Here is a 27,509-nt window from a genome sequence, read left to right as displayed (position 1 = left end):
TGTCTTCCATCTTCAAGCAAGGAATGTGACAATGAAATACTTTTGCAGGACTTTATTGATAGTTTGTATCATCTCAGTACACTTTAGATATATTTACAGTACAAATTCAATTTGAAGACAGGTTGCTGATAGGTTGTTATAACATTCAGAGAAATTTAATAGTCATACACACATAGTTGCCCAGAATGGGTTGATTGTCGAGGCCGAGGTAAGGGCACACTTTTTGTTAACAGTGATACGATAAAAATACCAAATCTCAATCTAAGGCACCGTGCTATACTATAGTTATAGATATTGTTGAGGTTTCAAGTCCCCAAAGATGCAGCAGGACCTGGAATAGATAGATTATGTTTCAAGACAGCATCGGAAACTGCTGCTCATGAGTGGTTGTCTTTCAAGAGCGTGCTCTATCTTGACAAGCTTCTGGAGAAAAAAAATAATATATTGGAGGAGCTGGGGACTAGGCAAGTTCAGACAGGGAGAGGAGAATTCTAAGACGTTATCCTTGACCTTTTCCTTTTCCAAAATATAACAACTATCTAGTCTTAAGTAAAGCGACAACTCAGTAGGCCATTAGTAACTCTTTATACATAGTAATCTGTGACAGTGCAAAGTATCTTTTTTTTTGAAGAAATTATGAATGTTTGCTAAAAGTGGGCAGCTCTAAGTAGATGTAGTAAATAATGCAGGACGGCTTGTTTAGTCATACATTCTTTCAGCTTATTAATAAATCTAAAAGCTAACGTCCTCCAGTTGTTATGTACAAAACTATTTTAGTTAGCAAGAGGGTTTGAAAGCCAGCAAAGACCAAGGCAGAAAAAAAACAAACAAACAAAAAAAATGCTTGGGTTATTCAAGCATATGAAATTTAAAGATTTCAATTGTTAATGAAAATTCGTAACAGACAAAAATATCAGCAAAATAAGCCTGAACAATGTCATATTGTTGCCTTATCAGTTCCTGTTTGATGCACGACACCTCACAATATACCAGAATGGGAGAAAAGTGAGCTGATATGCCAGCAAGCTCACATCATACACAAATTTAGATGGCGTGCGACGACCTGTGCCAGGCCGAGAGGAGTAGCTGATGGCTCAAACACCCCAATTCTCCATTCCAATGTCAGCTAGGTTAGCATCTCTGAGGCAACATTGGCTCAGGGTTTTCAGACCATAATGCTCTTAATAATTCGATTACAACACACCAAATCCGTGGAAAGATAAAGCGGGTCCCCTCCCTTGGCCCCTTGTTCTATATAGCCCTTGAGAAGGGCTTTCTTTGTTTTCAATTTGAAGGCTGCCCCAATCTATCCGGGGACCCTGTCACAGGGCGCAGGTTAAAGAGAAACCTACAGCAAGGTCTCCAACACAGAAAGCTCAGATATCCTCATAGTGACACAATTCTAACCTAAACATGGCTTCATTTGCCTAATACTGATTATATACACAATACAGTGACACTTAAATATAAGTAGAAATGTAATTCCATATATAAACAGCCATATTTTATATTATACAAAAATAATTGAAATGCTTTAATTCAGATGTAGCAGCTACTACGATGGGATTTTTAAAATTAGTAAGAAAAAAAAAAAGTGAAGACCCACAGAGGCAGGAGGCTGAACAAATAAGTCTAAATGGATTTCAGCAAAGCTTGTGTTCAAACCAGATTCCTGAAAAATCTTATATCTCTGGGAACTCTGGGCATCATGACAGACCAGCTTAACATTCAAGGCTGTTATAAAAAACACCAAAGTATGGACCTATTCTGGGCATAAATTTAATGGGTTACAGGTATGGATATTGAAGTGAAATGAGGATAAAGTAAATGCACTACAGAATGATGTCAATTACAATTATCTTGTTAGTAATGAGAGGTTCTCTACACATGTGAAAAAGAGAGAACCAAATTCCAAATGAACCATGAGCCGAAAACAAACAAATGTCTGAGACTTCACTGCCTTCATTCAAGCACTCATGACAGTCAACAGTTCTGAGTTCAGATTGTGTCTATAGCGCCCTCCAGCGGCTGAGGAGAGAAGCCTGAGTTGGAAGATGCAGAACACGAAAAAAACAAACAGCCAGAAACTGCCAAGCTCTGAAGCAAGGCATCCCTCAACTGTAAGCACATGACAGGAAACTGTGCGTATAAGAGTGTTAGCACATGCAGTTTAGAATATTCACACTTACAAACTGGAGGTTGTGGAAAAATATTATAAGGCCATATTGCTCAATGCTGCAAAAAAACAGCCAGTCAAGTAAATTTAGACGAGTCACATGCGTAATCTGGCATGAAACGCTCCCTCCACACAAATACGCAGGCACACGCACGCACGCACGCACGCACGCACGCACACACACACACACACGCACGCACGCACGCACGCACGCACTCACTAACACCAGAAATATGAAACAGAATGTGCTTCAATTCCTTCCTTCACTCCAGATATTAACCTTCTCTTCAACTTACAAATCTTGCCATGCACAGACCAGGAATATTATCTTACTAGAGAAAAACACTATACATATGATAACAATAATTAAAAGAACAAAGAGGCCCAAATTAATAAATTACAACAATGCAACCTTGACGAAGACACCACTCTTAAAAGACATCATCAACATTGGACACAACATAAAAAAAAAAAAAAAAAATCTGCAGAACTAGACAAATGAGGAAGAGGAAAGATACCTGAAGCAAGGAGGAATAAATGGAATTTCCCTGAAGCTTTTCAGTTTACATTTGAATATTTTTTTCCTCATTATGTAGGGCGCACAATTAGCACTTGGGGTGGTCTTTCCGCTTTTAAACTTGTGCTCCTCCTCCTGGAATATGTGGAGGTGAAAGAACAGGAAGCAGCTTGGAATTGGTTGGATTTTTTCTAATAAGGAGCTCAGCTAGACAGGAACTTCAGGAGTGCAACAGTAGGAGGCTTGTCAGTGACGAGTGCAATGTCAAATCTCTAAAGAAACATGACGAGAATTGTTTAGGTCTACTTTGAAGAAGACTGTGAGATGCTGCACATGCTCAATTATTTTAATGGGAATCCTCACCTGACAAGGGTTCTATAGGCTGACTTGGGGATAGTAGGGCGTTAACTGGGTTTCCCTTATCCTCAAAGGCTACCCTGGTCGCATCTGACTCTTCACAGTTGATCAAGACCTGGTTGCAGTCCCCTGCCTCGATAAGGGGGTGAGTCTTTGTGTTTAGATCAATGAGTTCCTCGAAGCTCCACTGGTTGGACTTATTGCTGAGGCCTGAGACCAGAGCCACCTTGGCAGCGTCCTGTTCATTCAGGAATTCAGAGCCTTCCACGAGGCAGCCCTTTGGAACCGGACTGCAGAAGATAAAATAAAGCAGAAAAAGGAGATTTCATTACCGTATCTGAACTATTCCCTTAAAGCCCATTTAGCTCCAAAATGCTCTGTCATGCACAGAGCATTTTTTAATAAACAGGACTTTACTTAGTAGGTATATAATTGCAGGAGGACACTGACTTTAGGAATTGGGTTCAGGGCATGGAGGGAACCTATTACTAAATATTGCAATATCCCACACTGAGCATCATCAACAGTTTGATACTATACATTTAAGTGCTAATTATAATGTACAGTATCAAACTATTTTCAGATCTAAAGGATCTATCAAACTTAAAGTTAATTAAATACATTAAGTTAGATAAAACTGTGAAGTACAGTTCTATTATGAGAATTTTCATCCACAACTATTGTTGAGTTACAAAGTAGACTGGAGCTCTGCTCACAGATAATCACAGAAAATTAGGTTATACCAATGGATAAACTGCAAGTAAGTCCAAATTTAAGTTAAATGTAGCTAATTAGTAAAAGTTACTTTAAATGAGCCAAGTTCCAGGAGTTTTTAGTTCCTGTGTCCAATAGGAATTAAGGAGATACTGTTTGAAGCATGTTTCATAGAAGTATAATGACTGTAGCAACTACTATAGAGGAATTATGCTGCTAAATACTCTTGGTTTTATATCATATTGACGATCACAAAAAATATTCAATTACTCGTGTTAATTTTTCTAGGAGAACTCAAATATTTATAGAATTCATGGGCTGATGATGACATTATGTCACAGCAGCACGAGGAATGGCTCCAGTTTCTAAATTGATCTTGTAATTGACTGTACTATTTTGAGGGATTTCATGGTCATTCTTGCAATAGTAACCTTACCTTACTGCCTGGTTGTCATCTGCATTGATACCATTGTTATTCTCCTTGTTGTCGCTCTCTGGTTTTCCATTGACACTGCAGAGGGGCTCTTGTTCATCCGCCTCTAATTCATGAGTGGGCATGCCACACTCATTTATAGCAGCCTCCATGGCAAAGTTTTCAGTCAGACCAGCACCATCAACTACGGATGAACATCATGAGAAAACTCTGATTTTGATAATTTATGTAATTTCAAACAAGGCCTTCATATTTACACACATAAATTTTAGAAAATGCACATCAGACTCATCTGTCAATATGCAGACATATCATTAGGGCAGAGTTAAGATTGGAATCAAGAACACTTACGGTTCGTTTCATCATTTAAATTGTCAAGGCCATCGTCTATATCTTCCGGCATGCATTTATCATCATCCCTCTAGAGACGCATGTACAAAAAAAGGTTAGCATACATTATATTTTTAACTCCGCTGACCCCAAAGGATACTCACCAGGTTCTTAAATACTTGGGTTGAACAAATCTGACCTCACCTTTAAATCACTCTGTTCCCCTTTTCTAGTTCTTTTCATTATTTCTTCAATTCTCTAGAAACAAGGACAAGGAGCATATTATTATAAAAAGACAGGGACATGATAAAAAGAGCCTAATTGAAATCAAACAATTAATAATTAATAATACATTTTTAAGTTTATGTTGATCTAGTGTATAGGGAAATCTACTTTTCAAGAATCAACTGAAAAACTTGGTCCTCAAGTAAGATGTTAGATTTCTTTTGACGGCATTCGCCAGTCTTCAAAAGTATCACTGTTGATTATTGTTCATTAGAATCTGCTTGGGGTCTTGCAAGGCCTATTGAGAGATTCTCTCTCATCTCGTCGGTCTTAAATACCTTTTTCCTCTCCATACGTTCTTGTTGGTTCTGCTGCATAATGCGGTCACGTTCCTGACGGACTCTCTCTGCCTCCTCCAGTGCCTTGGCCTCAGCCTCCTCTCGTTCCCTCTGGAGTTCCGCTTGTTTCAGTGCTTCTTCTTCTGCCAGTCTCACCTTCTCTTCCTCAGCTATACGAGCCTCTTCTTCTTCTCTAATTTTTCTTTCTTCTGCAAGCCTCTTCTCTTCTTCTATGCGTTTCAATCGTGCCTCCTCCTCTAAACGTTTTTCTTCTTCCTTTCTCAGCCTGCCATGGAACAAAAGGACTTAATCATGTGTTTATAGCATGACAACAGACTTGATGGTAACGGGAGGATAAAGATGGATGCTGTTCAGTGATTTAAGTCACATCATTCCTGAGAGAAAATCCCTCAATGCTCATCAAATAAACCAAAGCTTTGGTTTTTAACTTTTTAAACAGATGCATGAACAGCTTACTAAACTACTGTATTTAAAGGGTTTGGTTCTGCTTAAAGTGGGACAAATGAACAACAGAGCAAACATGACTTCAAGATTGTGGTACCTACTTATGCATCATGTCGGCCCCACAGCTAACAAAATCCTAACTTATGACAACAGCATAGGAAAATTAACACATTGTCCATTTTTGAAGGGCAAGAATAAGATTTTATGTGCTCACTTCTCCTCTTCCTCCCTTTGTAACCTGAGTTGCTCCTCTCTCTCTTTCTGCTCTCGCATCAGTCTGCGGGTCTCTGCCAGGGCCTTGGCTGCCTCTGCAGCTGAGCTGCTGCCTGGCAAAGCCTTAGTGTCTGACAAGTGGAAAGACAAATATAAAGCTTAAACTTGACACACACTTCCATTGAAGTGCTGACCCGAGGTGACAGCATCTAACAATACAGCATGACTAGAGGATGAGCAATGCTGTGATTATCTCTGCAGAATGAACTCAAGTATAAACATTTGACATGTAAATGTTTGTCAATTGCGTTTTCAAGCATGGAAAAAAAAAAAATTAATGGCTACAGTCTTTTATAACCATATCTGCGCTTACATAAAACCAGACAAGCCCCGGACAAAAGGTAAAAACCGAATAACGTGACATCTTGCAGATTACAGTTCTTCCAGGTGGTGGCAGCATCTGTATCCTGGGAGCTGTAGCAGGATGTGACACAAGCAGGGAGTTAATAGGTCTCATGCTTCACGGAGGTTTATTGTGAACTGAGCTGCTGCCATTTCAGTCTGCACACACTTGTTTATTGCCAAATAAATAAACAAATCAGCAACAAACAGTTCATTTCATAAAAGACATGTCTATTTTCACCTGAGATAGTTTTTCAAACAGTGCTCTGTAGCTCTTACCCATGACCCCATGTGCATTTTATTCTGTAGCAGTGCAAAGAAGAATTGGTTCATAGCAGCAAGCTAATTGGTTTGCCACAATTCTATTCTTTCAACACGAGTCACTGCTTGTTACTGTACTTAAGGGGAGCGTTGCTAAGATAATTAAAGGGTAAATCAAGATTTACTTCCAGCTCATGCTCTTCTTTCTTTCAATAAGGGGTAGGTGACATAGTGTCGTATAACTTTTGAATTCTTTTAATTTCGAACAAGAAATATGACAATTTTGTTTGGCTTGGGTAAACTGCAAAACTGCATAAATGTATTCATACTTAGGATTGAATTGTCATAACTCAGGATCACCCACCATCTTTCTCTTTGGTCTTGCTAGCGTCAGATGACTGTTGGCCAGGACCCAGGTCCTTGGACTTGGAGTCTCTCTTTCGTAAGGTGGGAGGTCCTGTTGGGGTTAAAGCTGGTTTCTGGATGGGTGGAGGTTTGGCTGTTGTTGGCTGGGGTGATGGGGGACGTTGCTTCATTGCAGCAGGTGATGGTGGGCGTGCCTTGGGATTTTGCCTGTCCGAACATAATGTAAGATTATGATCAACTGCGGATAACAGAAGATGGATGGATGGATGGATGGATGGATGGATGGATGGATGGATGGATATGATCAACTTTGTTTTACAATCAAAGCAAGAAGTAACAAAAAAAAAAAGAATGACATCATTTAAGCACTAAGAGTTGAGTCTTACTTAGGTGCTGCTGGAGAGGGAGCCCTCTTTGGAGCTGGGTTGGGGGCTGGGGATGGTGAGCGGTGGCGTACCAGGGTTGTGGATGGGGAAGAAGGGCGCGCCTTGTTCTATTTGACAGGGACGGCACAAAAACAGACAATTGATTCATGCTTTTTTAAAGTAGATTTACATAAAAAAAACATTCAAAATATCTCATAAAATCGTAATCATCATTGTCAAAAACCATTAGTAAGTTTGTGGCGGTTCTGCTTCTTTGAACGACATCATAAATAAGAAATGCTTGCTGAAGTTTGGGGATGTGAGATTTCACTACCCTGCCTCTGCTAAGGAAGAATTGAAAGATGGCACGGAAAGATGGAAATGCAACTCTGAATTAATGTGAACTGCCACAAAACCTCACAAAAGAAGAAAAGCTTGTTGAGGGACTCAGCAGGCAAGTAACACAAAAGGCTGTAGAAGACCAGTTTGGACAATGATACAAATCTGCCTCTGTGTCAACACAATAGATAAGAAAATGAGTATGAATATGATGTAAAAGACATACACCTTCATTTCATAGGTTTAAAAAAAAAAAATGGACCTTACTAACAGCAAATAAAATTACTTCATAGCACTACTAAGGGATATCTGCTGCTCCAAATTTCCATGTATTCCACTTCTTACACCATGTACTGGAGGCAATGTTGGACTCTTATAATCTTATGGTACAAGTTCATCAAGACTTTGTCTCTCATAAACACCTTGTCTAAAGGGCAGGACAGACTTTTTAAAAGTGCTTTTCCAAAGACATTTTGAGCTTCATGAGAGGTTTGAACTGAAGACTATAATATACTATTCCCTTTCTGGGTTTCTTAGTTTGGGTAGATGTTAAGTTTTTCCTAATGGTGAAAATCACGCTTCAATCTCACACTTGGTTGTTTTCTATGGTCTTTCATATCGACGCTGCTGACCTCACTGCTGCATTTGAATTTAACAACGAATTATTTGACCCTTCTTAATGTTTCTCATATTTTTCAGACTGGTATGTAATCATTTTAAGGTTAATGATGGCCTCCTTCATATTCACCAATAATTGTCCCCTATGATTAGAGAGCTAGGGAAAACCTACCAAAGTGCAAATTTAACACTTGGAATATGTACCAGTATTTATTCTTACGTCAGGAATTACTTCATTGGGTATGGATACATCCCTGGTCACATTTGTGCTCACAGTCCTAAAAGACTATCCTCAAATAGGAGTGCTTGGAGCTGTATCCTTGTGATCTAATCAGCGCATCATTCAAGTAACCATCATGAAAAATGTTTGATTACTTTTCAAAAATAGATGTTGAAAAGCAAAGCAGGAATGCAGCCTGTTTTGCACAATACCTTTCATTTCGTTTCATAACTATCACGTATGTAGAAAAGAGGACTCGTAAAGATGTTAAGGAAAGTTAAACGCTTTTGACATTGAGCCACAGGGGCAGGGTGGGGTCTGCTTTGCATGGCTTAATCTGTCCATAATCAGGCCACTGTGGATTGCTGTCTCATGCTATCACAATGAAGCCTTTCACAGCCACAGAGGGGGCTGACAGGCAAGTTGCGAGTTTTAGGAGAGCCAGGCAGTACAAACCACCAAGTGAGTGCACCAGACGTCTCTTGCCTGTCTCAGTAAGCTTCATAACACTTTTGGAATAAAGTTAATCTGACACAATTAATAGCTATCAAATCTATACAAGAATGACTTTCATCATGATTTTCTGCTAAAGTACTTTCCTAGGTAAATGTGCCCAAAGATGCCTATATGATTCAATGGATTTGACACAATCTTCGCATTGTGGTCAAATATAAAATTTGAATATTTGGTTAGGTTTCCTTTTTGTGCCTTTCACACCTTTAAAAAGCAGCTGGCTCAACTGGAGACTACATGAACAAAAACATACTCCATTTCTTTGATAGTGCTGTAAAATAGAATAAGTCATAAAGAGAAATGTATTTAATTCTAAATAACACCATAGCAGTTTTGGTAATTAAGAGGCACAGATGTGACTGTCTCTGAATCTTACTTAAATGTATCACTCTGCATTACATCCGACTGAGTTATAAACTTATAGCCTTGCATCACTGAGAGCTTATTTGCTTATTTTATCTGTTGATTCCGCATGAACGACAGAGCTATGCAACAAACTGTATTCTTTTCAAATCCCAATATCTTTGCTGTCCATTAGTTATTTTATCACATTCAGTGAAAGCACTTTAGCCATTTGTTTCTTACTGGGATAGGTCAGGAACCCAAGCATATTTTGCACATTTAAACGCACTTGAATATCCATGGTAAAACTTTCAAAATACAGATGACCGACACATAATACTGTATTTGGTTCTCTCACCAGAGAAGGGTCGAGGGCTCCATCAGCTGAGAGAGAGGTGGTCATGCCACTCTTCTGACGGTCAATGCTGCGGCTGCGCACAGGTCCACGTGGCGGGTGCAGGGGGCTGGCAGAGGCTGAGTGAGGACATAGGTGACAAACTGGTAAAGGACACAGTCATTGCAGGGCCAGGGAAGCACAACCAAAAGGAGGAGTGATAAGCAGTCAAGTTGGGCAGCAAAGCAGCAAATAGCATAAAAAAATCGGAATAAAAAGGTGCAAGAAAATGTGGTAGAAGTACAAGAGACGAATAGTGATGGAGTGTAGATTATGATTGAAAGAGTTTTTACAAGGAGACAAAGGAGCAAAAAGAGCGCCTTGTTAGATGTCGCACCTCAGGCAGGTAATAGCTTGATTTTTGCAGCTCTGAATGAGCATAACATTCTCACAAAAAAAAAACCCTTAGATGAGATGCTTGTTGAGGAAAAACAACAAACTGGAACATTAAGCAAACAACACATATGCTAAGTACAAAGTAAAATACTTACTGGCACTTCACACACACACACACGTATCCTAAATCATCATAAATGACCAGGTAAGTACCTTCAGGAGGACTAATGCGAAGATGAATAAGTTGTTTTATGTTATTTCATCCAATGTTTTTTTTTCAATCTGAATACTAGATGATGCATCCTGAAATTCACATGGTTTTCAGAAATGATTCTACAGTCTAAATGCTTTGCTTTAGGAATTGAAAACTAAAATATAATTTTCACAAAAACTGACTATGAAAGTTTATGTGAACAACAGAAGTTTATATTGGGTGAGCAAAGGTATTAGATTTTTAATTACATATCAGGAAACTTTACAAATAGTGTGTCGTGCAAATGCCTATCATACCTAAAATAAAGGGAAAGGTGATGCTTTCAAACTTTTGCATCATTTCCTCAGCCTTCATAAGTAAGACTGAAAATTTCAAACACTATCTGGTGAGAGAACATTCATGAGAAGGATAATTATATGTTTTTAGGTAAAGTTTCGAGTAACCTCCAGCATATTAGCTTCCTTAATTTGCTTCAAGACATCTATTACATTGTCAGCAAATGCTAGAAGAAAATGACAGCATGCTTGAGGTTTTATAACGTAGAAAGACACAAGATGCACATGTCACTATTACAACCATCCAATTTAAAATAATCCAGCAAGACAAAATGCAGGGTAGCTTGAATGGGTCTACTTCTGAATAATTTTTTGTACCTCTCAAAATCAAAAGAAAACTGTTTCAACTTATTTCCTAACTGTAATTGATTGGTGAAAGTTTAATCATGTGAAGCCATCCTTGGTTATTGATGTCGAGTTGCTATATAATTGCAGCAATTGGCATTAAGAAAATCCAAAAGTGTGTAAGTTGCTGTTCCTCAGAGTAGGAAATACTGTTGTCCACTGGCTGTGATCTTGCTGTGTCAGATTGAAGGATTAGCTGGAGTAATCCTGAGACCCTGAGGACTCTCCCTGCTCAATCCTGGTCATTTAAGTATTCTGTTACTTGTTTTGACTTCATAATCAGCATCAATGTAGGTTCTGAAAGGTACACTGGCATGAGCAGCAGCTGCTAATATAGATGTGTCAATAAGTTATTTAAAATATATTTTCCTTTTTGTCTTTAAATGGTATATATAGAATGTTTATATTTGTAATCAGTAGAACATTAAGGACCTCATTAAGAACTTTTCATGGTTAAATTCTTAGAGTCTAAAATGAGAACTTAACTGCTAGATCCTTTATGCTTCAGCATTAAACACAAAGCTGATTAAAAATTAAGTCAGCTGTTGACACACAAAGTGTAGAGCTTGTTTGACAACATAATATCAAGCATACCAGGTATTTGAAATGTGTGAACAGAAGTCAGATTCTAAACTGCTATATGAACACACAGAATAGCAGTAACAGTCTTACTCCAATGTAAGAGGCACCAAACAAGTAAGCAGCTTAGAGCAAATCTCCCAGCATGGGCCCGGAGGCTTCTCAAATGCAAAAATGCACCTAGCTAAGTCTGCCTTGATTGGCTAAGCTCAAAAAACTACATCGCCAGTTGTGTCATTCTAGGAATTCATGTCAGCTTTTTTTTTCATGTGCGTTAGTTTGTGCCAATATTTTCTCACATAAACTTATTGTATTTTCTTTGATATACAATTTGTGTTGTCCAAATACTCTTAATCACTGGTTCATCTAAATCAACCATCTTCATACCATATTATGCAGACCTGGACTGGAAGCTCAGACTTAGGAAATAAATGGCCTGCCTTTTTTGCAGATAAGTTGGGAGAATGTAAAGTTGGGGTGAGTCGGGAAAAATAGGACCTGTGTCTAGTAATCCTTCCTGTGTCAGGATCTCCTATATGGAGGTTACCTGGAGTGTTTGTTCCGTCAGCGGAAATGGCAGCAGCACTCTTGCTCCTAGCTAGTGAGGCTTGGGTGGGTGTGAGCAGGCGACTAAGGACTCCTCCGTCCACAGTGCTGGCCGTAGGCCTGTGAGCTACACGACCGAAAAAAAATCACCCGAAATATAGTAGAGAAAAGAGGGGCAAGAGTGGGGGATAACAAAACAAAAGGGAGAAGCAGGGGTCAAAGAGGTTCTGAAAGGTCACCATGTGATTTAACCAACAGGAGAGAATCATTGACAAGAAACAAGGGTTCAGTCTCAATAATCTTACAAGGTCCATATTTACCACATATATTTTCAGTGCTATTCAATAAAATGAGGATGGTAGGGGGCCATGAAAGAAGATTGAGACAAACCGATGACTGATTCACTTGTAGCTTAAGATTTCTCGTCAAAATAGACAATAAGGTCAAATCAATGGTTCCTTGTGGGAGATGTGCTGATGGGGAAAAAACAAACCATTAATTTTTCAAAGACAGAAGAAGAATGATTTTTGCCAGTAAGAGGACAAGTGTAACAGACCAAACAACAGAGACAGGACAAGAGACGTTTAGACTCAAATGTACAACAGTTTAAATAGATGCAGCATTTTTGTTGAAATCTTCCTGTCATGGCAACTGGACTTGAATTTCTTCATTTGAAGACCTGTGGGGAATTTTTCCGAAACTCCCCAAAGGTCATTAGAACTGAAGAAGCAAGATGAAACATCTTTAAGTGAAGAAATTCAAGTCCAGTTGCCATGACAAGAAGAGTTCGACACAAATTCACCATGACCTGGATTTACTGAGTACCTCCACAGACATAGATGGAGCATTCTATTACACAATTTAAATGAAATAAAGATTCATTATACAGCAGAACCATAGACATCTTGCTTATATTAAACAACTAAATTACAGCCATTGGCACTAGCCTGTACTGGAGAGTTGGAAGTGTTTAGAGAATTATTCTGTCATGTCAGTAAATACTTGCTGTTTAAAAAGTAATTGTGGAGTCACACTTGCTTTTGGAAACTTGTGCTTAGCAGACATCTGTGGCTGGCACTTTTATTTTCTCTTGAGTGGTAAGCTCAGGAACGTGGAGAAAGCAACATTTGGTGCTTTATGTCCTGGTATTATTTAACAATTCGGGATGATAGAAACTCTATGAAGTGATTTGGGCCTAAATTCTTCTGCCTTTGTAGAACAGGTCCTTAGTCATTATGAATGACGGCGGTAATCGTGTTGCGTTTTCCAACTCTAGAACACATAAGAAACATTTTTCTAAATTTCATCTTCATGTCTCAAACATGTAAACATAAAAAAGCAATGGTTGTTAATGGCAATACACAAACAGAAGTGATTTCTTAAGACAATGTTTGTGCTCCTGTGCTGAGATGGCACTGACACACACCACAATGAAGTGAGAGCACTGCAGCTTGAATCAAGCTATGATGCCATAGTCTTGGTGGAAGAATAACAATATACACATTGTGACAAACAAAAAACAATAAACTGTGTTAGTGCAGAAACAAGTTTGAATTGAACAGGGTTCAATTTCTATTAAGAACGCAACCACACACACCACAGGAGCTGGCATGGAGAGCAAAGAGGTTAGGCCATACATGGAGCGAGCAGTGTTTAGAGTAAAACACAAGAGCAAGTACGAGAGATAAACAGCTACCAAACAGGCAATTCTGTAAGAAGTGAGAGTTTTGTATTAAAAGAAAAAAACAGACAACTAGATATAAGAACGGTGTTTTGTCCTTGATGCTGAGTTCAGACAAATGGAAAAAAATGAATCCAACATGACCTTTTAGTTTAGGTCTGAAATATGAAATGATTCAGAATGAGCAAGCAGTTAACATCACAGCTGCATGCCTGTTATTCAAAAAAGGCGGCCTTAAAAATCACACATTGGTTTCCCCACGAGGGGCGGGACCGATGACGCTAGCCACCTTTGTCATCTGTTGTCCCCTTATCAGCCTTGGCAGGGGTCTGTGCTCTGTTCACACTGACTTTTGTGAGGGATGAACTTCTCTTCTTCACAGAACAGCCTACAGACATGAGAGTCGTGTTATAGCCAACTAGGCATATCGAGGGGGGGTCAACAAGGAATCCCAAAACAAAGTTAGCAATTTGTCAAGGCTGTATGTAATTCGTCAGACTTCACAGCGGCTGACCTCGAACCAGGAGGACAAGACAAATATGAGAAAAGAACACGTATGAACATGAATGAATCGCTCATCTAGAAGAGCATCTTTGCTGCCATACCTGCTAACCTTTAAGCTGTACAGATGCTGACAAACTGCCACCTCACTCATTGGATTATTCAATATTGACATTCAATTTAAAAACCCCGAGCTTTGAGTTAAAGAGCAATCAGTGATGTTGAAGAATTCACCGACTAAGCCAGGGGGATGACTTTTAACTTAGGGCCTAAAAAAAAAAAAAACAAGCAAAAAAAAAAAAAAAAAAAAAAAAACCCTGGTCAAAGTGCATTCACAATTGCTGGTGCATTTCTTACATGGCAAATTTGAAATAAAGCCGCATTTGTTTTATTGCAAATCTTGAGCGATAGATGTCAAACACCGCTTATTAGTGTAAAAGAATACTTAGAACAAGTACATGTTTTGATGCGTTTGGAAATAAACCCTATCACAAGGAAAAATATACTTGCAGTTTCCCTTATGAACAGCATGACCTTAAAAGTCCTCAGCGTTGCATTACCAACCACCACAATGGCAAACAGTTTTTATATGTAATTCCAAGAATTTCATTTTTAGTAAGAGTACATGTGACTGAGAGACAGCGAGTACTTCCAAACTTCAAGGTGGATCAGCTATATAATTTGGTGATCAGCTTAATTGTGCAATTTGTTCCTGACTAAAACAAACTATGTGAAAAATGCAGCAAAATAGTTTACTGTTAACTCTGATTTTTTTTGTTAGAAGTGTGGTGCAAGATGGAGAGGAGGGCCTTTCTGCACCTTTCTGCTCCAACTGAGGTTTTTTGCCATCTTCCTTAGTGGCTTGAGCAGCAATGCCATTGCTAGGCAACCGGTTACAAGATGAACTCCTTGGCTTAATACCTGTGAGAACAGGATGAAACATCCAATTGTGATTTATCTTGTGTGGTGTAAACTGTCATTTTTTTTAATGTACTAATAGGCCTGGAAAAAGAAAATTGTATGATATTTTAAGTTTAAAGAAAGAGGAATCAGCTTTTCTCATAGATGTGACACGGCACTGGAACCTATAAAAGCTTTAGAAAGACACAAATCAAACAACTCTGTTGATTATGTTTTCAGCAGATGTCAAATACAGCTGTGTGAATCAGGATCACCATTTGGAAAATTACAATAGGTCAGAGAGGCTCATTCATATGGCATATATCTATTACAGCAAATGTCAAAATCACAGATTTGTGCAATGTGTTTCAATCAAGTGTCTAGCTACTATATAATGCAGAAATTTGTTGGTCATGCTAGTTCATCATTGGCTGTAACCAGAGACAAAAAGCTGAGGCATTTATTACCATGCTGTCTTTGTCTGAGTATGATGAGAACAGGGTTCACAGTTCACACTAGACTGAGAGTTCATAGAGAAAGCGTGTTTGTATCTGGTCATCGTTATGAATTATCATAGAAAAAAACTTTTACTTTGGTGACATGTACTTCAGAGATCTTACAAAAAAGTAAATTGGTAAAGACAAAGTACTGGAGGAGTTGGGTTTGGAAGGGAAAGCAAGGGAGGCTAAGGGAAGGGTAGGGAACTTTCAGGACTTACTTTTGTGAGGTGATTTGACGAGAGTAGCGGAGGAGGAGGATAGGCGTTTGTTGATGGTAGCCTCTGATGGCTGTTTCAGATTCATGGATGATGTGGATCGTTTGTCCACTAATAGGGAGGAGGAAAGACAGACAAAGGGTGGCGGGATTTACACTGGAGGTTTAGCAGGAGGGAGGGTAATTAGGTACACACATAGGGAGTACAGGGTTTATCAGGATTCAAATAATAGTATTTTCCCATACATAAAACTATTGCAATCACACACGCTCACACCCACACACCAGTATGAATTATATGGAATGCAATGATGTAATGCAAAGATTGTGCAAGATTACAAAATTCAACCACGTCGCGAAGCACTGTATGTAGAGTGTTTACCAAACCATGACAATATCGTTGCATTTCAAGGTCAGAAATTGATGGTTAGTGAACATTACATCAAATGTGAACCATTACAGGGAGGAGAGCATTAATAAGATCACATGGCTTGTACCGGAGGGTCCTGATGTGATATTATTAGATCTCTGTGACAAAGAATTGGACTTCCACAAGATGTTGTTCTGCAAACAAGTATAAGTGTGTCTAAAAAAAAAAAAAAAAGTAATGTTGCAAGCCAGCCGAAAGCACCTTGCAAATAATGGCAACATAGAAATAACTGTTAGTGGTAGACAGAAAAGGTAAAGGGAGTGTTGGTGGGAGGAGTAGAAGGTGACCATTCTATCCACCGTATCAGTGCCAGTTCATGCTGTGCTGCTACATCGGTGGGCAAATTATAAACAAACAAAACCTTGTTGATTCCTTGGTGGCTTTTCTGGCGAGGCAGGGGAGATTACTATAGTTACTGGAGATGAGGCGTTGGCATCAGAGTCTCCTATGAGAAAAGAAACCTCTGAAGGAGGAGTAACACGTAACAAGGAGTAACAAGATAAGGCGTATCCCAGCAAAAAGAAATGGCGGTAAAATCTTGACAGGATCCCATCTGCTCCTTCTACAATAAAATCACAAATACACTACAATTGATAAATCTGGCATCAAATTTAATATTAGTAATCCTAAACCTTTTATTTATACTGTCATTTCATCCAAAAGTGGTAGCTTGGAATTGCTAAAAGATGATCTATTCAAGAGAGAGCAACAGAAGTAGGACAGTCTCTTGTCACAATACAGGAATGTCATATGTTAATTTATCAATCAATAACATTTATTGATGCAACAACATTATATGTAAAACATTCATCCCAGAATAAGATTTGGTAAGGTAATCCGCATAAAGGAAAAAAACAAATAGTACATTCTAGAGGTAAGTTTCAGTTGTCACCTAAATGCAAACCTTCAAATTTCAATTGATGAATTTGATTTGAGATTTACCTGTTCGTCCATCAGAATCTGTGGACAACCCACCCCAGGACCACCTCTTCTGTCTCTGATCAACTCGCTGACTCCGCTCCTGTGTCCGACGCATCACGGCCTCATAGTGCTCCTGCAGCATCCCAGAGGGGGAATGGGAAGAAAAATTCAGAGATGTTACGAGGACTATAATCCTAGAATGTGAAACATGAGAAAAGAGGGTAAGACTGACAGATGTCTATAATACTTTAACCAGGTAAATCCTTTTTTTTTTTAATTGTGAAGTGCAATGTTTACAATAAATTTTATTTTCCTTTTAGTTTAAAAATGATTTACTATAACATGGCTTTACTTATTTGCAAGTCTATGTACTGTTTCAAAAACAATCACGGCCTCTCTTTGTTTCCTTTATCTTCTACTGGAATATGATAAACCTGTTTTAATTCACATTAAGTCTGAAAAGATTAATTTCACACTGGCAGAGTTCTGAGACAAATCTGAACGGCGGGTACCTTTTCCTCTTCCTGTTTTTGCTTCCTCTTCTCCTCCACAGCCAGTCGTTTTTGCTCCTCCTTCTTTCGCTGTTCTCCAGCTTTCTTCATACGTTCCTCCACCTGACGTTCCACTTGCAGTTTGGCCTTGCGCTCCCGCTCCATGATCTGAGACTCACGCAAAGCTACCGGGATATACAGCACAGGTATGAGAACATGAGTGCAAAAAAACCTGCGAAAACCTTGATGTTAAATGACTTCACTAGAGAACAATCGATTAATTTAAAACTGCTGAATTAACTGTCTGCAATTTTGATTGGTTTTTCATGTTAAGGAAAAAATTAAAATCTAATCAGCTCACCACAGAGAGAATTATTTCTTGCTCGTTCGTTAGTAAAATATCATTGGCTGTGCACTTTCAAGCATTTTATCTTGGCCTTTGGGAAATAATGATAAGACATTTCTACATTTTCCAGACACTAACTGTGACCAAGAAAATAAATGATGGATTACACTAAGTTAAAAAAAATTCTCTATAGCAGCCCTAGTCTTTAACAGCAGAAATTGGCATTATGACATTCATACATTCAAGACAGATCTCTTGCTTACCCTGTTGTCTATCTGCCTCTTCTCGCCTCTCTTTTGCTACTCGTAGTCGGTCGTCTACTCTAAGTGTGGCACCGTCAATGACTGCAAACAAATTTGTGGTAGCAAAAGTTTGAATCTTAGTAATACACTCGCAGAGAACAAAAATAGCTTACTGATACATTCCCTTTGCATCTACCAGGCAGATGTATTGGATTGCGATTAATGAGCTTAGTAAACTGTTATGACAAGTAATGAGATGATTACTAAGTGTTACCTGTATTAAGCTACACTCAGTGGGGGAGGAAATGGATTGCGATGGGTAAGGTTTAAAGACACATAACAACAGTCCCAGTGAAGCATCTGTGAAAGTGAGTGTGCTGTCATTTACCAGGTCTACACCCCTGAGGTTTGGCTGGTGCTTGTACTGAAGGTCCTGGGCTATTCCCTGCCTGGCTGCGCCGCTCCTCGGCTTGTGCCTGCGCGGCTGCAGCTGTATGCATACAAAAAAGCCACAGTTTACAAACAGAGAATTTAGCTTGCATTTTGTAATGCCCCACAGAACATGGAGAAGGAATTGCTTTTGGTACAACAAGGAATAAAGTTTTAATCAGCCGTTTTTCTTTGTGCTTTGTTTGCTGTGCATAGGAATGCTAGAGTTACAGAAAGATACAATGGATTTAAAGCAACATAACAATCCAGCTATTCAAATCAGTTCATGGTTCAACCTGTAGTCAGCTACAAATCTAATTTCAATGAGAGAAACAATGTCTGAAATAAAAATCCTGTTCTTAATGCTTTCAATATAATTACACTTTTGAATAACTGAATAAAACAAAATAATCTTGAATATATCTTTCCAATACCCTTAGGTATTATAGTTTTTCAAGTATGTAATTTCTGGTGCTGCAGCCACAAATGTGATTTTGCAAAGGACACATTATGCTATCATCATCAACTGTTGATTATTGTAAGTTAAACGGTTCACAGAAATTGCATTAAGTTATGTTACAAACTCTTTTGCAACAAGCTATTAGAATCCTACTTGGGAAAACTTAGTGAAAAGGAAAATAACGATAAGTAGGTGGTAAATAACTCAGGAAACAGGGAGGAAATGATTAAGCACTATGGGCCTGAGTATCAGTCTGCTCCCCTGACTATATTCTGAAGGGTCTGTGTTTTTAACACTACAGAACTGCTAAAAAAAAAGGAAATGAAATCTTCATTCATGTGATACTACTGCTACCACTTCTGTGATTGAAAAGTCTCTGCTTTCCTGATTTGCTAGAGGTTAGTTTTTGCACTAATCAAATAAAAATTGTGCCCAATATGCATGCTACTAGTTATTATTTTTTGTTGTTACTGATGGTTTATAATGGACTGCTGAAAATTATTTCCAGTCCACTCTACTTTTTTTTTTCAAGGGATGGTTGAAAAGCAATTATGACTGGAAATGTTGCCGGGAAAATGTGCCAGAGAAATGTTTTTACATCTCACCTCAAATAAATGCCACGTGTAACTAGATCAGTTAAGATAAGTCATTCACCTATTCTTTCAAACTAACAGGCGGCTAATTAAATAAGTAGCCTCTGTTCTCAGCTGACTGTCAAATGTTCGCTTACAATATAATCCATGAGGATTTTTGAGAGCAGAAAAGAAGCAGATGATGTTATCAATATTGGGATTGTCTTTGTAATCTACATATGAATGAAAATTGGTAACTTAAAAAAAACAACTTATTTTTAAGATTTGATTGTAATTAAGAACAGAAAAAAATAGACAGATGTGGGGAGAGGGACTTCTAATTTGTCAAAATATTGCTCAATGACTACTGGATGTGAAAATAGGAATTGGTTGCTGACAGAATTGCCATTTGAAACCTATGAAACATTGTGTCATTGTTATATTCATCATTTAATAAGTAAGTCAGGCATTTTCATTTCAAAAGGTTTTGACATTTATCTTAAATTCAACATTTTCAGAAACTGAATTGTTAATGTAATTCCTACAAAATAAAGTAACTGCTTTATTCTAAAGAAACAGGAATCAACAGCCATTACACGATGGGATGACAGAGCAATGGATAGTCAAAAGAAAAATACATCTCATCTGATCAGTGAATGAATTGAACACAATCAATAATTGAAAAGTTGCTAAGCCACTGCAGAAAATATGTTGACTTTGAATATTCCAAGTGGATTCCTTGCTTTTACTCCAAACTCATGCAACCTCCAAAACCAAGGAGAAACTGTTAAATGAATGCAATAGCCCTCTATATGTGACGTGTTTACTGAAATTACAAGAATAAATAATTTAAGTAAAATATTTGTTCTGGCCACTAGACAGTACCATATACCCTATATTATAGTCTTGCAAGTGAAGTGATACTGTTGCAATTTTAACCATTAAATTTAACCATCTTTGAATGACTGCTTCCATACAATTTACCTCTGCAAAAATACTTCAAATAAGTTAGTGAAGGACATTGTCTACATTTTCAATGATATCAGTCTCCTCAATGCTATTACAGGATTTAGAACTCAAGCTAATTTTTTTTGCAAATTGCACTGTGTGGCATTTAGAGGGATGTAAAAGCCCGGGATACCAGTGTCCTGAGCAGGTATCAGCTGCTTAATTATATGCAAGAAACATATGTGAAATGTTGTGATGGTAAGTTGAAGCCTGATGATGTGAGGATAGTTGTAATTTTGCTGAATGTAAAATGTGTGAAATACAGTATACCAAGCAAGAATATTCTTGTTGTTACAACAGTAGAAAGCAAAGTAAGTGCAAACACAGCCAAGGAAAGTGCATTTTCATTGATGAACATATTCATGTGTTGTTTTAACGACTTCAATTTGATGAGGGACACAATCTTATTTTCTCAACAGACCTCAAGAGAGCCAGGTGTGCTCATACAAGAGAAAAGAGCCAATCACAAGAACAGCCTCTCTGCACTCCATCACTATGGAGATTTGCACAAATTAACATACATCAGTCCAACTGCATCAACAGGCTGCTTGATGCCTCAACAGGTTTGGTCCAAAACAGCGCTTATGAATCTGGATTTGTTTTTATGCCGAATTGGTAAATGTCATTGTTATTAAATCTTAGCTCTGTATGGCTTTGTTTAGAAACCTGTGGTTCAAGCTAACTGTTAACCAGCATTTCAGTAAGCTAATTAAGTTTTAACAGCAAAGGGATCACATTGCAAAGCAAACTATATTATTTGTAGTTCCAGCATTAGGCTATTGACTGGTACCAGTAGTAAAGACCACCAGTGAGGGCATGGCAAGGATGGGAGGGAATGATCCTGCTCTGAAGCCAAGCAGAAAAAACATGAACTAATGGCAGTCCGACCTCTGTTACAACACTACACTTCTGCTCAAATGCTAAAATATATCAAATATATCAAATATATGTGATGAATTAACGTGATCATATAGCATATGAGCAGTCCTTCATATACTAAAGAAGAAACTCTGTATTATCCAGCACACAGAAATCATTGAGTCAGGATTTTTCTGTTCCCTCTTCCAAATTCCAACTTTACCAATGCCCTGAGGCATTGTACAAATCAGCAACTTGTTGCACAGGAAGCGTCTGCACTGCCAAATGCAAGTATGGACAATTGTTTGTCAGAGTTTGCCAATTATACAGGGATTACCGTCACAAGAATACTCGGTAACTCACAACAAAACCTTGTAAGACCAATATCAGCTTACTTATTTGGTCAATTTGCCCAATGTCAGCAATTTTGTCGCGCAAGGCCTTTCATGAAATCATTAACACTGCTGGGGACTTGTGGTTCACCCTGTCTCAATGCTGTCTTAACATATCCGGTCCTTAGATAACACTGCTGATGCATGCTCACACACATGTACACACCACCACACCAAATCTTCTATGGGATTACTCCAGGCCTTGTCATGCAAAGGTAAGCCTGGGCTATTTGCAGTACTGGCAGAGTGATACTGTACATCCCAGTGAGTCTCATCTTGTCCAAATGGACTATATTCTCTTACACTGCTGGGCATTTGTAGGCCATATTTTTCATTAATCTAGTTCATTTCTTATTATTGTTATTCATAATTTTCTCATACCTGTCAAAAGAACTTAGATTTTATGATGCAATTTTATGGTTTATCTCTGATGAGAAAGGGATGATAAATGAGTAACACATTTCATAGAGATTTTTGGTAAAGCAGAGATGTTAAAATGCTAGATAGTTGAAATATAAGAGACAGACTTCCTTTGTCACTTAACATCCAGTAAGATTTTTTTATATCCATAATTTGGTCTGGATATCATAAACAATCTAAGAATAGAAGCAAAAGAAAACAGCTGTCAAAGTGAAGAACAATCTATCACAACTGAAAATGAGGGATTAACAAAAATGATGTCATGCAAAAAATACTGATGAGAGCAAGAGGTGTTCATAGATGACATAAATCACCATGTTTTGCTATTCAAATGCTGTGTGCACATGTGTGAACCTAAAAAAAAATACAAAATGAAAATCAGCCTTGTCCATTTCCTTTACTGGTTAAGTCGGACCAGGATAGAAATATTTCTTGAGCTTTTTAATCTGTTTCAGCCAAAGCCTCACCAAAACCAGGATAACCTTGCAGTGGTGTAATCACCCATCATTATGACAACGTACACTTTCTTCTCGCTTACATTCTTGTGGACATAACCATGCACATGAGCTAGGTTCCTAACATAATGTTATTATTGTCAGTCTAACTGAAAGTAGAACAAAATTCACATGCTGTGGCTTTAAATCCAGGATTCCAAAATTTTCTATCACTAAATTTGTAGATATTCACAATACCACAAAATTGGCTGGATGAAAATACCAGAGTGAAAATACACAAGTTAAAGGAAACAGGAGGATCAGCATTAAGTTCATTACAGTTTTTACCAGGATTAACACATGCCAACACCCAAAGAGGGTATGCAGAAAACTCCCTCTAACCCTATAACACTAAAACGTACTGTCAACTGTGCCACAGCTCCAGTCAAAACAAACTGTACATTCAGGGCTGCAAAGGCAGATACAGCAAACACCCATGACTAAAAGACAGCAGCTAAGGCATGGATTGGAATCTAGGGATAAGAAGTCTCCTACTTTAGTTGACAAATACGACTCAACATTGACAAAAGCAGACTTGTTTTTTGCTGATGTAAAAGTTTTGTGGCATGGGGGTACATTCTTGTCAAAAAACGTTATCCCAGAATCAAGACATTTCATAGCCTGCAACTTAGCAGCTCCGTCAGACCATTGTGTCTGAAACTCCGGCTTTATCTGAAATTTGGGTCAGACATTGTCATAGTTAACCTTCCAGGATAAAGTGTGTGTGTGTGTGTGCGTGTGTGTGTGTGTGTGTGTGTGTGTGTGTGTGTTTGGGGGGGGGGTATGCCGCATATCAACAAATAGGTCTAAGTATTGACCAATACGATAACGAGAAAGATCATCATGGCACAAAACAGGAAGCAACTAAACTAAACAGACAACAGGCCCATCCTAGGCTGTAGACATTGAGTTAACGGTTGTTTTTTTATGAAGCACAAACTCCTCTCCCCATGACAGAGACAACGCCACTTATGAAGACACCGAAAGTGATGAGCTAACGCTAACTTGTGCCGTTTAAGCTAATTGACAGAGTCCGATATGAATCGGTTTATTCGAGTTAACCAGATTGTAATGTTCTTTTCACTAGGGTGTACATAGTAAGGTGAGACAACCGAATTCAAATGCGGACAAACGGTATTAAAAGCACCGTGCTGATAAATAAACGTCGTGATATGGCAGCCGGCTTCTGACGTTGCAACATAGCTTCGTCTACCAGTACTTTGCTGAAGTTCAAACGAATCATTCAACTTTCATTGGGGTTTATCCATGCAGGTCGGAGGTAGTGTAACATAGCCGCTAAACAGTGACATTTAACGTGAGGATAAATGTCAAGACTTTTCCGCCTCCATTGTCAATAGCAAGCTAACGTTACTAGCCAGAGAAGCCTACCGCGTTACCGCACGTTCAAATAACCGGGTTAGCTGTCCCAGATGCCAGAAAACCAGACTGATTACTACGATCGTAACTTATGAAAAAAAATAACAAAGTCTTCCTATATTTTTCTTACCCATTTGTGCTCGTAAGCTCTTAATAGTAGAAGTTGTGCCCTCCGCCATTTCTTTAAGTTTTCTTCTTCTGTTTTTCTAAAGCAGGAGCGCGCAGTACATCGCAGCCGGTGGGACTCGGACAGCGCGGGGACGTGGACGTCAAAGAGTGTTTAGCCATCAAGATGTCTCACTGTGTCCCTTTTCCGGAAACGCGCATCAACACGAGAAAGCACCGGGAGGCGATATGTCCAAAACAGGGTTTGGGATTTTAGAAAATCACTGTTTTTGTCTGTTTTTTTATTTATTGACTTTTCATGTGATTTCATTATTACGAATTATGATATCTGAATTTGTAAAATGAAAACATAGATACATAAATAAAAATGTGTTGAAGAAAACGAAAATAATACTGTTCATATGCATGTGGCGAAGATCCAATACAACACTGCTGGAAACAACTGTGAGAACAAACTGAGGGGTCAGGAGAAAACTAGACGTCATTTAGTCCGGACCTGTTGGGCCTACACAACCGTGGATTATCACCATGCAAATGCTTAGCAATTTAAAAGGCGTAGATGTTGCATAATTATATTTTACTTGGGCCCTCAACTATATTACAGGGAACGGATGAATAAAAAAATAATCAATTGAATTAGACTCTAAAATGCCACAATAAAGTTCTGCCACCGCTCCCTCAGATGGATAGCCATATCTAACATTTTGTTATGTTTGAGCAACCTTTTTAAAATCCGATATGGAAACGTAAATTATAATTGTATAAAAAGCCTTTGCAAAAGACAGAGTACCACTCCGACAATCCTGCCTTCTCAAAATATAACGGGTACTTTTTATTTCGCGACCCTCCCACTGTGAAAGACTATTAAACAACGGTGTTGCGTTTGGGAGATAACTGTTCTTCTTTTTATTAGACGATCTATAAGATTGATAAAATTGCCGGCGGCCAAGAGCGCCCTCTGGCGTTTTCTTCAGACGTTTGTACATGTTTATAGATGAAGCCAAAAGGAATATGGGTAACGGTGGCAATTGGGATTCAATTCGAAGTCAACCCATAAAATAAGGAGAAATGTTAATATAACTCATTAAAGGTTGAAAATTTTGTCACGATTTAGAACGTTTCACAGAACGGAATATTATTTCAAAAAAGTACAATTTACAGGTATCACCTGAGATTTTGTTAAATCCAAACTTCAGTAGTTGCCTTGATCTTCTTATCTTGCAAGTGTTTATAAGGAAAAAGAGAATCTTACCAGACTGAAAGCACTGAAGAGTCTGCGGAGCAAAAAATTATGAAGTTGGAGAACTCCTCCCAATGAGAGAATAACACATTTTCTCAGGGCTCAGTGTTCTTTCTCTTGATATGAACAGTACATCCTCTGTCCTAGTTTGTCTCACATGCTTTACCCAGAGGGGCTCTCATCTATTTTACACGGTAAACAGGAAGTAGAAATTGCATTTAAGCTTCAGTTGCAATCACTTGAATATAAATCTTCGATGTATAAATATGTATCTTATTCAAGTCACAAACTTAAGTCAACATCTATTTTCACGTACTTTATTGTACAAGTACAGTGGGATTTATCTTAATGGAACATACAGTTTAAAAAGTTGGCCAAATATACAAACAGGATGTATGAGTTGTTAAACACAGTATAAATACAAACATTATCATCATAAGAGTTTGTAACATTTTAACTGAAAGGGATTAACATAATTTAACATTTGCATTAGGTTAATATAAGGTATACTTGGCCAGGAATAAGTATATTCCCTGTGAAACTTCATTAGTCATATGACTATAAATCTCTGTTCATTTATTTGAGAGAATGTCCAGCAAAACCACTGACAAAAAGCAATTCCTTAATAATTGAAGTCTGTTGTATTCTCTCACTATAGTATCATACCATACTAAAAAACAGAAAACAAAACATGTAAATTAATTTCTGTCAGACTACTGTATTCTTCTCTCACCAGTATCATAGGTTGAAATGCTGTGGAATGGTTAAAGTAATGGTGACATGTCCATGGATTTTTGTGGTCACTTGTTCACCACAGCTGGGTATAGCCAGGTCGAGCAGTGGTGTACAGATTAAGGTTTGCATTTTTCTAAACAGATCCAACCAGTTGTGGTGGAGGTTACTGTTATCAACACGTTAATGTATTTATAGTTAAGCAACAGGCTCATGTCATGAGATTGGTCTTTTTACAATGTATTCCCTAACATAGCACACATCCTGACTAAGCAAATAGTCAGGATTTGAAGATATATAGTTTTCAAAAATGATACACATGAGAGAAATAGGGGTATTCCTTACAGAAAAAAAGTGCATCCTAGGTAAAGATTCTATGTAATACCAATAACATCACTAAATTACTTATGGGGATGGTATAGTCTGCTTTGAAACCAACGAAAGGCAACTGTTTTACTGATTTGACATCATTTGACACTGACTTGTGACAAGAATGGTGCCTCTTTCATTCCCCTTCTGAGCTTCACACATATCTCTGCACAATGTATCTTGAGCAAACCAGGCATGAGACTCCGGATGGCTTGTAGTGTTGCTTTCTGGTACAAAAGGTTAGCTCAGAATTCTCATACATGTCATAAGTAATCATATCAGTTATATATTTACGGCTAGTTAACTGCTTATCTTATGTACTTCTAATGACATTTTTTTGGTATTTCAATTCTGTATAATTAGATTTAAAATAGTTACAGTACCTGGATAAAAGAGTTGCAAAGTCAAAGTATTTCAAATGAAGTACTGCATCTAACAAAGTAAGCCATTTACTTACTTGATCGCCTTCAATGGTGAAGGACACCCAAAAACAACAAAGAGGAAACAAAACCTTCTTTTATTCCTTGACTTTTTTCAAACAGAAAATTTGTAAAGTTAAGTTTACGCAAAGACACGGTGGATGATGAATGATTAGAATCATCCTCATATTATTGAGGTTAGTGATGTTTCATTTCATTGCTTTGCTCTGCACATAGTGACAGCAGTTCCTGTTTGTAATGTTTCATTTGCAGATATACATATACCTATATATACATATAATCTCACACACATACACTGGGATACCTAATATAAAATCAGACATTACTGATTAGCTACTTTTTAAAATGCACTGCGGGTATAACTTGCTCTAGCAGAAAAATAAAGCATCCCTGATGCATAAAAATATGGTCTCATCCAGGCAT

The 27,509-nt window shown here is 38.1% G+C and overlaps 1 protein-coding gene and 1 pseudogene across 12 annotated transcripts; one reads left to right on the top strand and one right to left on the bottom strand.

The window, feature by feature from the left end:
* The window catches only part of LOC147227795 (uncharacterized), a 412,630-nt pseudogene that overhangs the window by 146,306 nt on the left and 238,815 nt on the right, over positions 1–27,509 (top strand).
* On the bottom strand, positions 38–24,464 carry map7d3 (MAP7 domain containing 3). 12 transcript variants are annotated; one of them, XM_086158749.1, is made up of 20 exons: positions 24,310–24,464; positions 18,558–18,659; positions 18,191–18,271; positions 17,603–17,766; positions 17,112–17,223; positions 16,531–16,632; positions 15,744–15,851; positions 14,945–15,046; positions 13,914–14,012; positions 11,945–12,070; positions 9,553–9,668; positions 7,184–7,290; positions 6,796–7,004; positions 5,770–5,899; positions 5,091–5,376; positions 4,732–4,785; positions 4,549–4,618; positions 4,201–4,381; positions 3,057–3,340; positions 38–2,965 (listed from the first exon to the last, which is right to left on the bottom strand). In XM_086158749.1, the coding sequence occupies exons 1-20, from the start codon at positions 24,356–24,358 to the stop codon at positions 2,958–2,960; spliced, it is 2,490 nt and encodes an 829-aa protein (XP_086014875.1). In that variant the 5' UTR covers positions 24,359–24,464; the 3' UTR covers positions 38–2,957. The 12 variants fall into 12 exon arrangements, with proteins under 12 accessions (XP_086014875.1, XP_086014874.1, XP_086014877.1 ...); XM_086158748.1 differs by having other exon boundaries at positions 38–3,340; XM_086158751.1 differs by having other exon boundaries at positions 38–3,340; positions 16,531–16,614.

The sequence above is a fragment of the Fistularia commersonii genome, chromosome 13 (genome assembly GCF_037954325.1).
Source record: "Fistularia commersonii isolate RoL2024-O1a breed Wild chromosome 13, RoL_Fcom_v1.0, whole genome shotgun sequence".
Taxonomy (NCBI): domain Eukaryota; kingdom Metazoa; phylum Chordata; class Actinopteri; order Syngnathiformes; family Fistulariidae; genus Fistularia; species Fistularia commersonii.
The sequence above is the reverse complement of the archived record's forward strand: the minus strand, read 5'-3'. Positions and strand labels throughout refer to the sequence as shown.

Coding starts and splice junctions, on each gene's coding strand:
- map7d3 (XM_086158748.1), bottom strand. CDS start 24,358: ATGGCGGAGGGCACAACTTCTACTATTAAGAGCTTACGAGCACAAATG. Junction 15,852..16,530: donor GCCACCAAGGAATCAACAAG/GTTTTGTTTGTT, acceptor CCTCCCTATTAG/TGGACAAACGATCCACATCA. Junction 5,900..6,795: donor CAAGACCAAAGAGAAAGATG/GTGGGTGATCCT, acceptor TCCACTTGTCAG/ACACTAAGGCTTTGCCAGGC.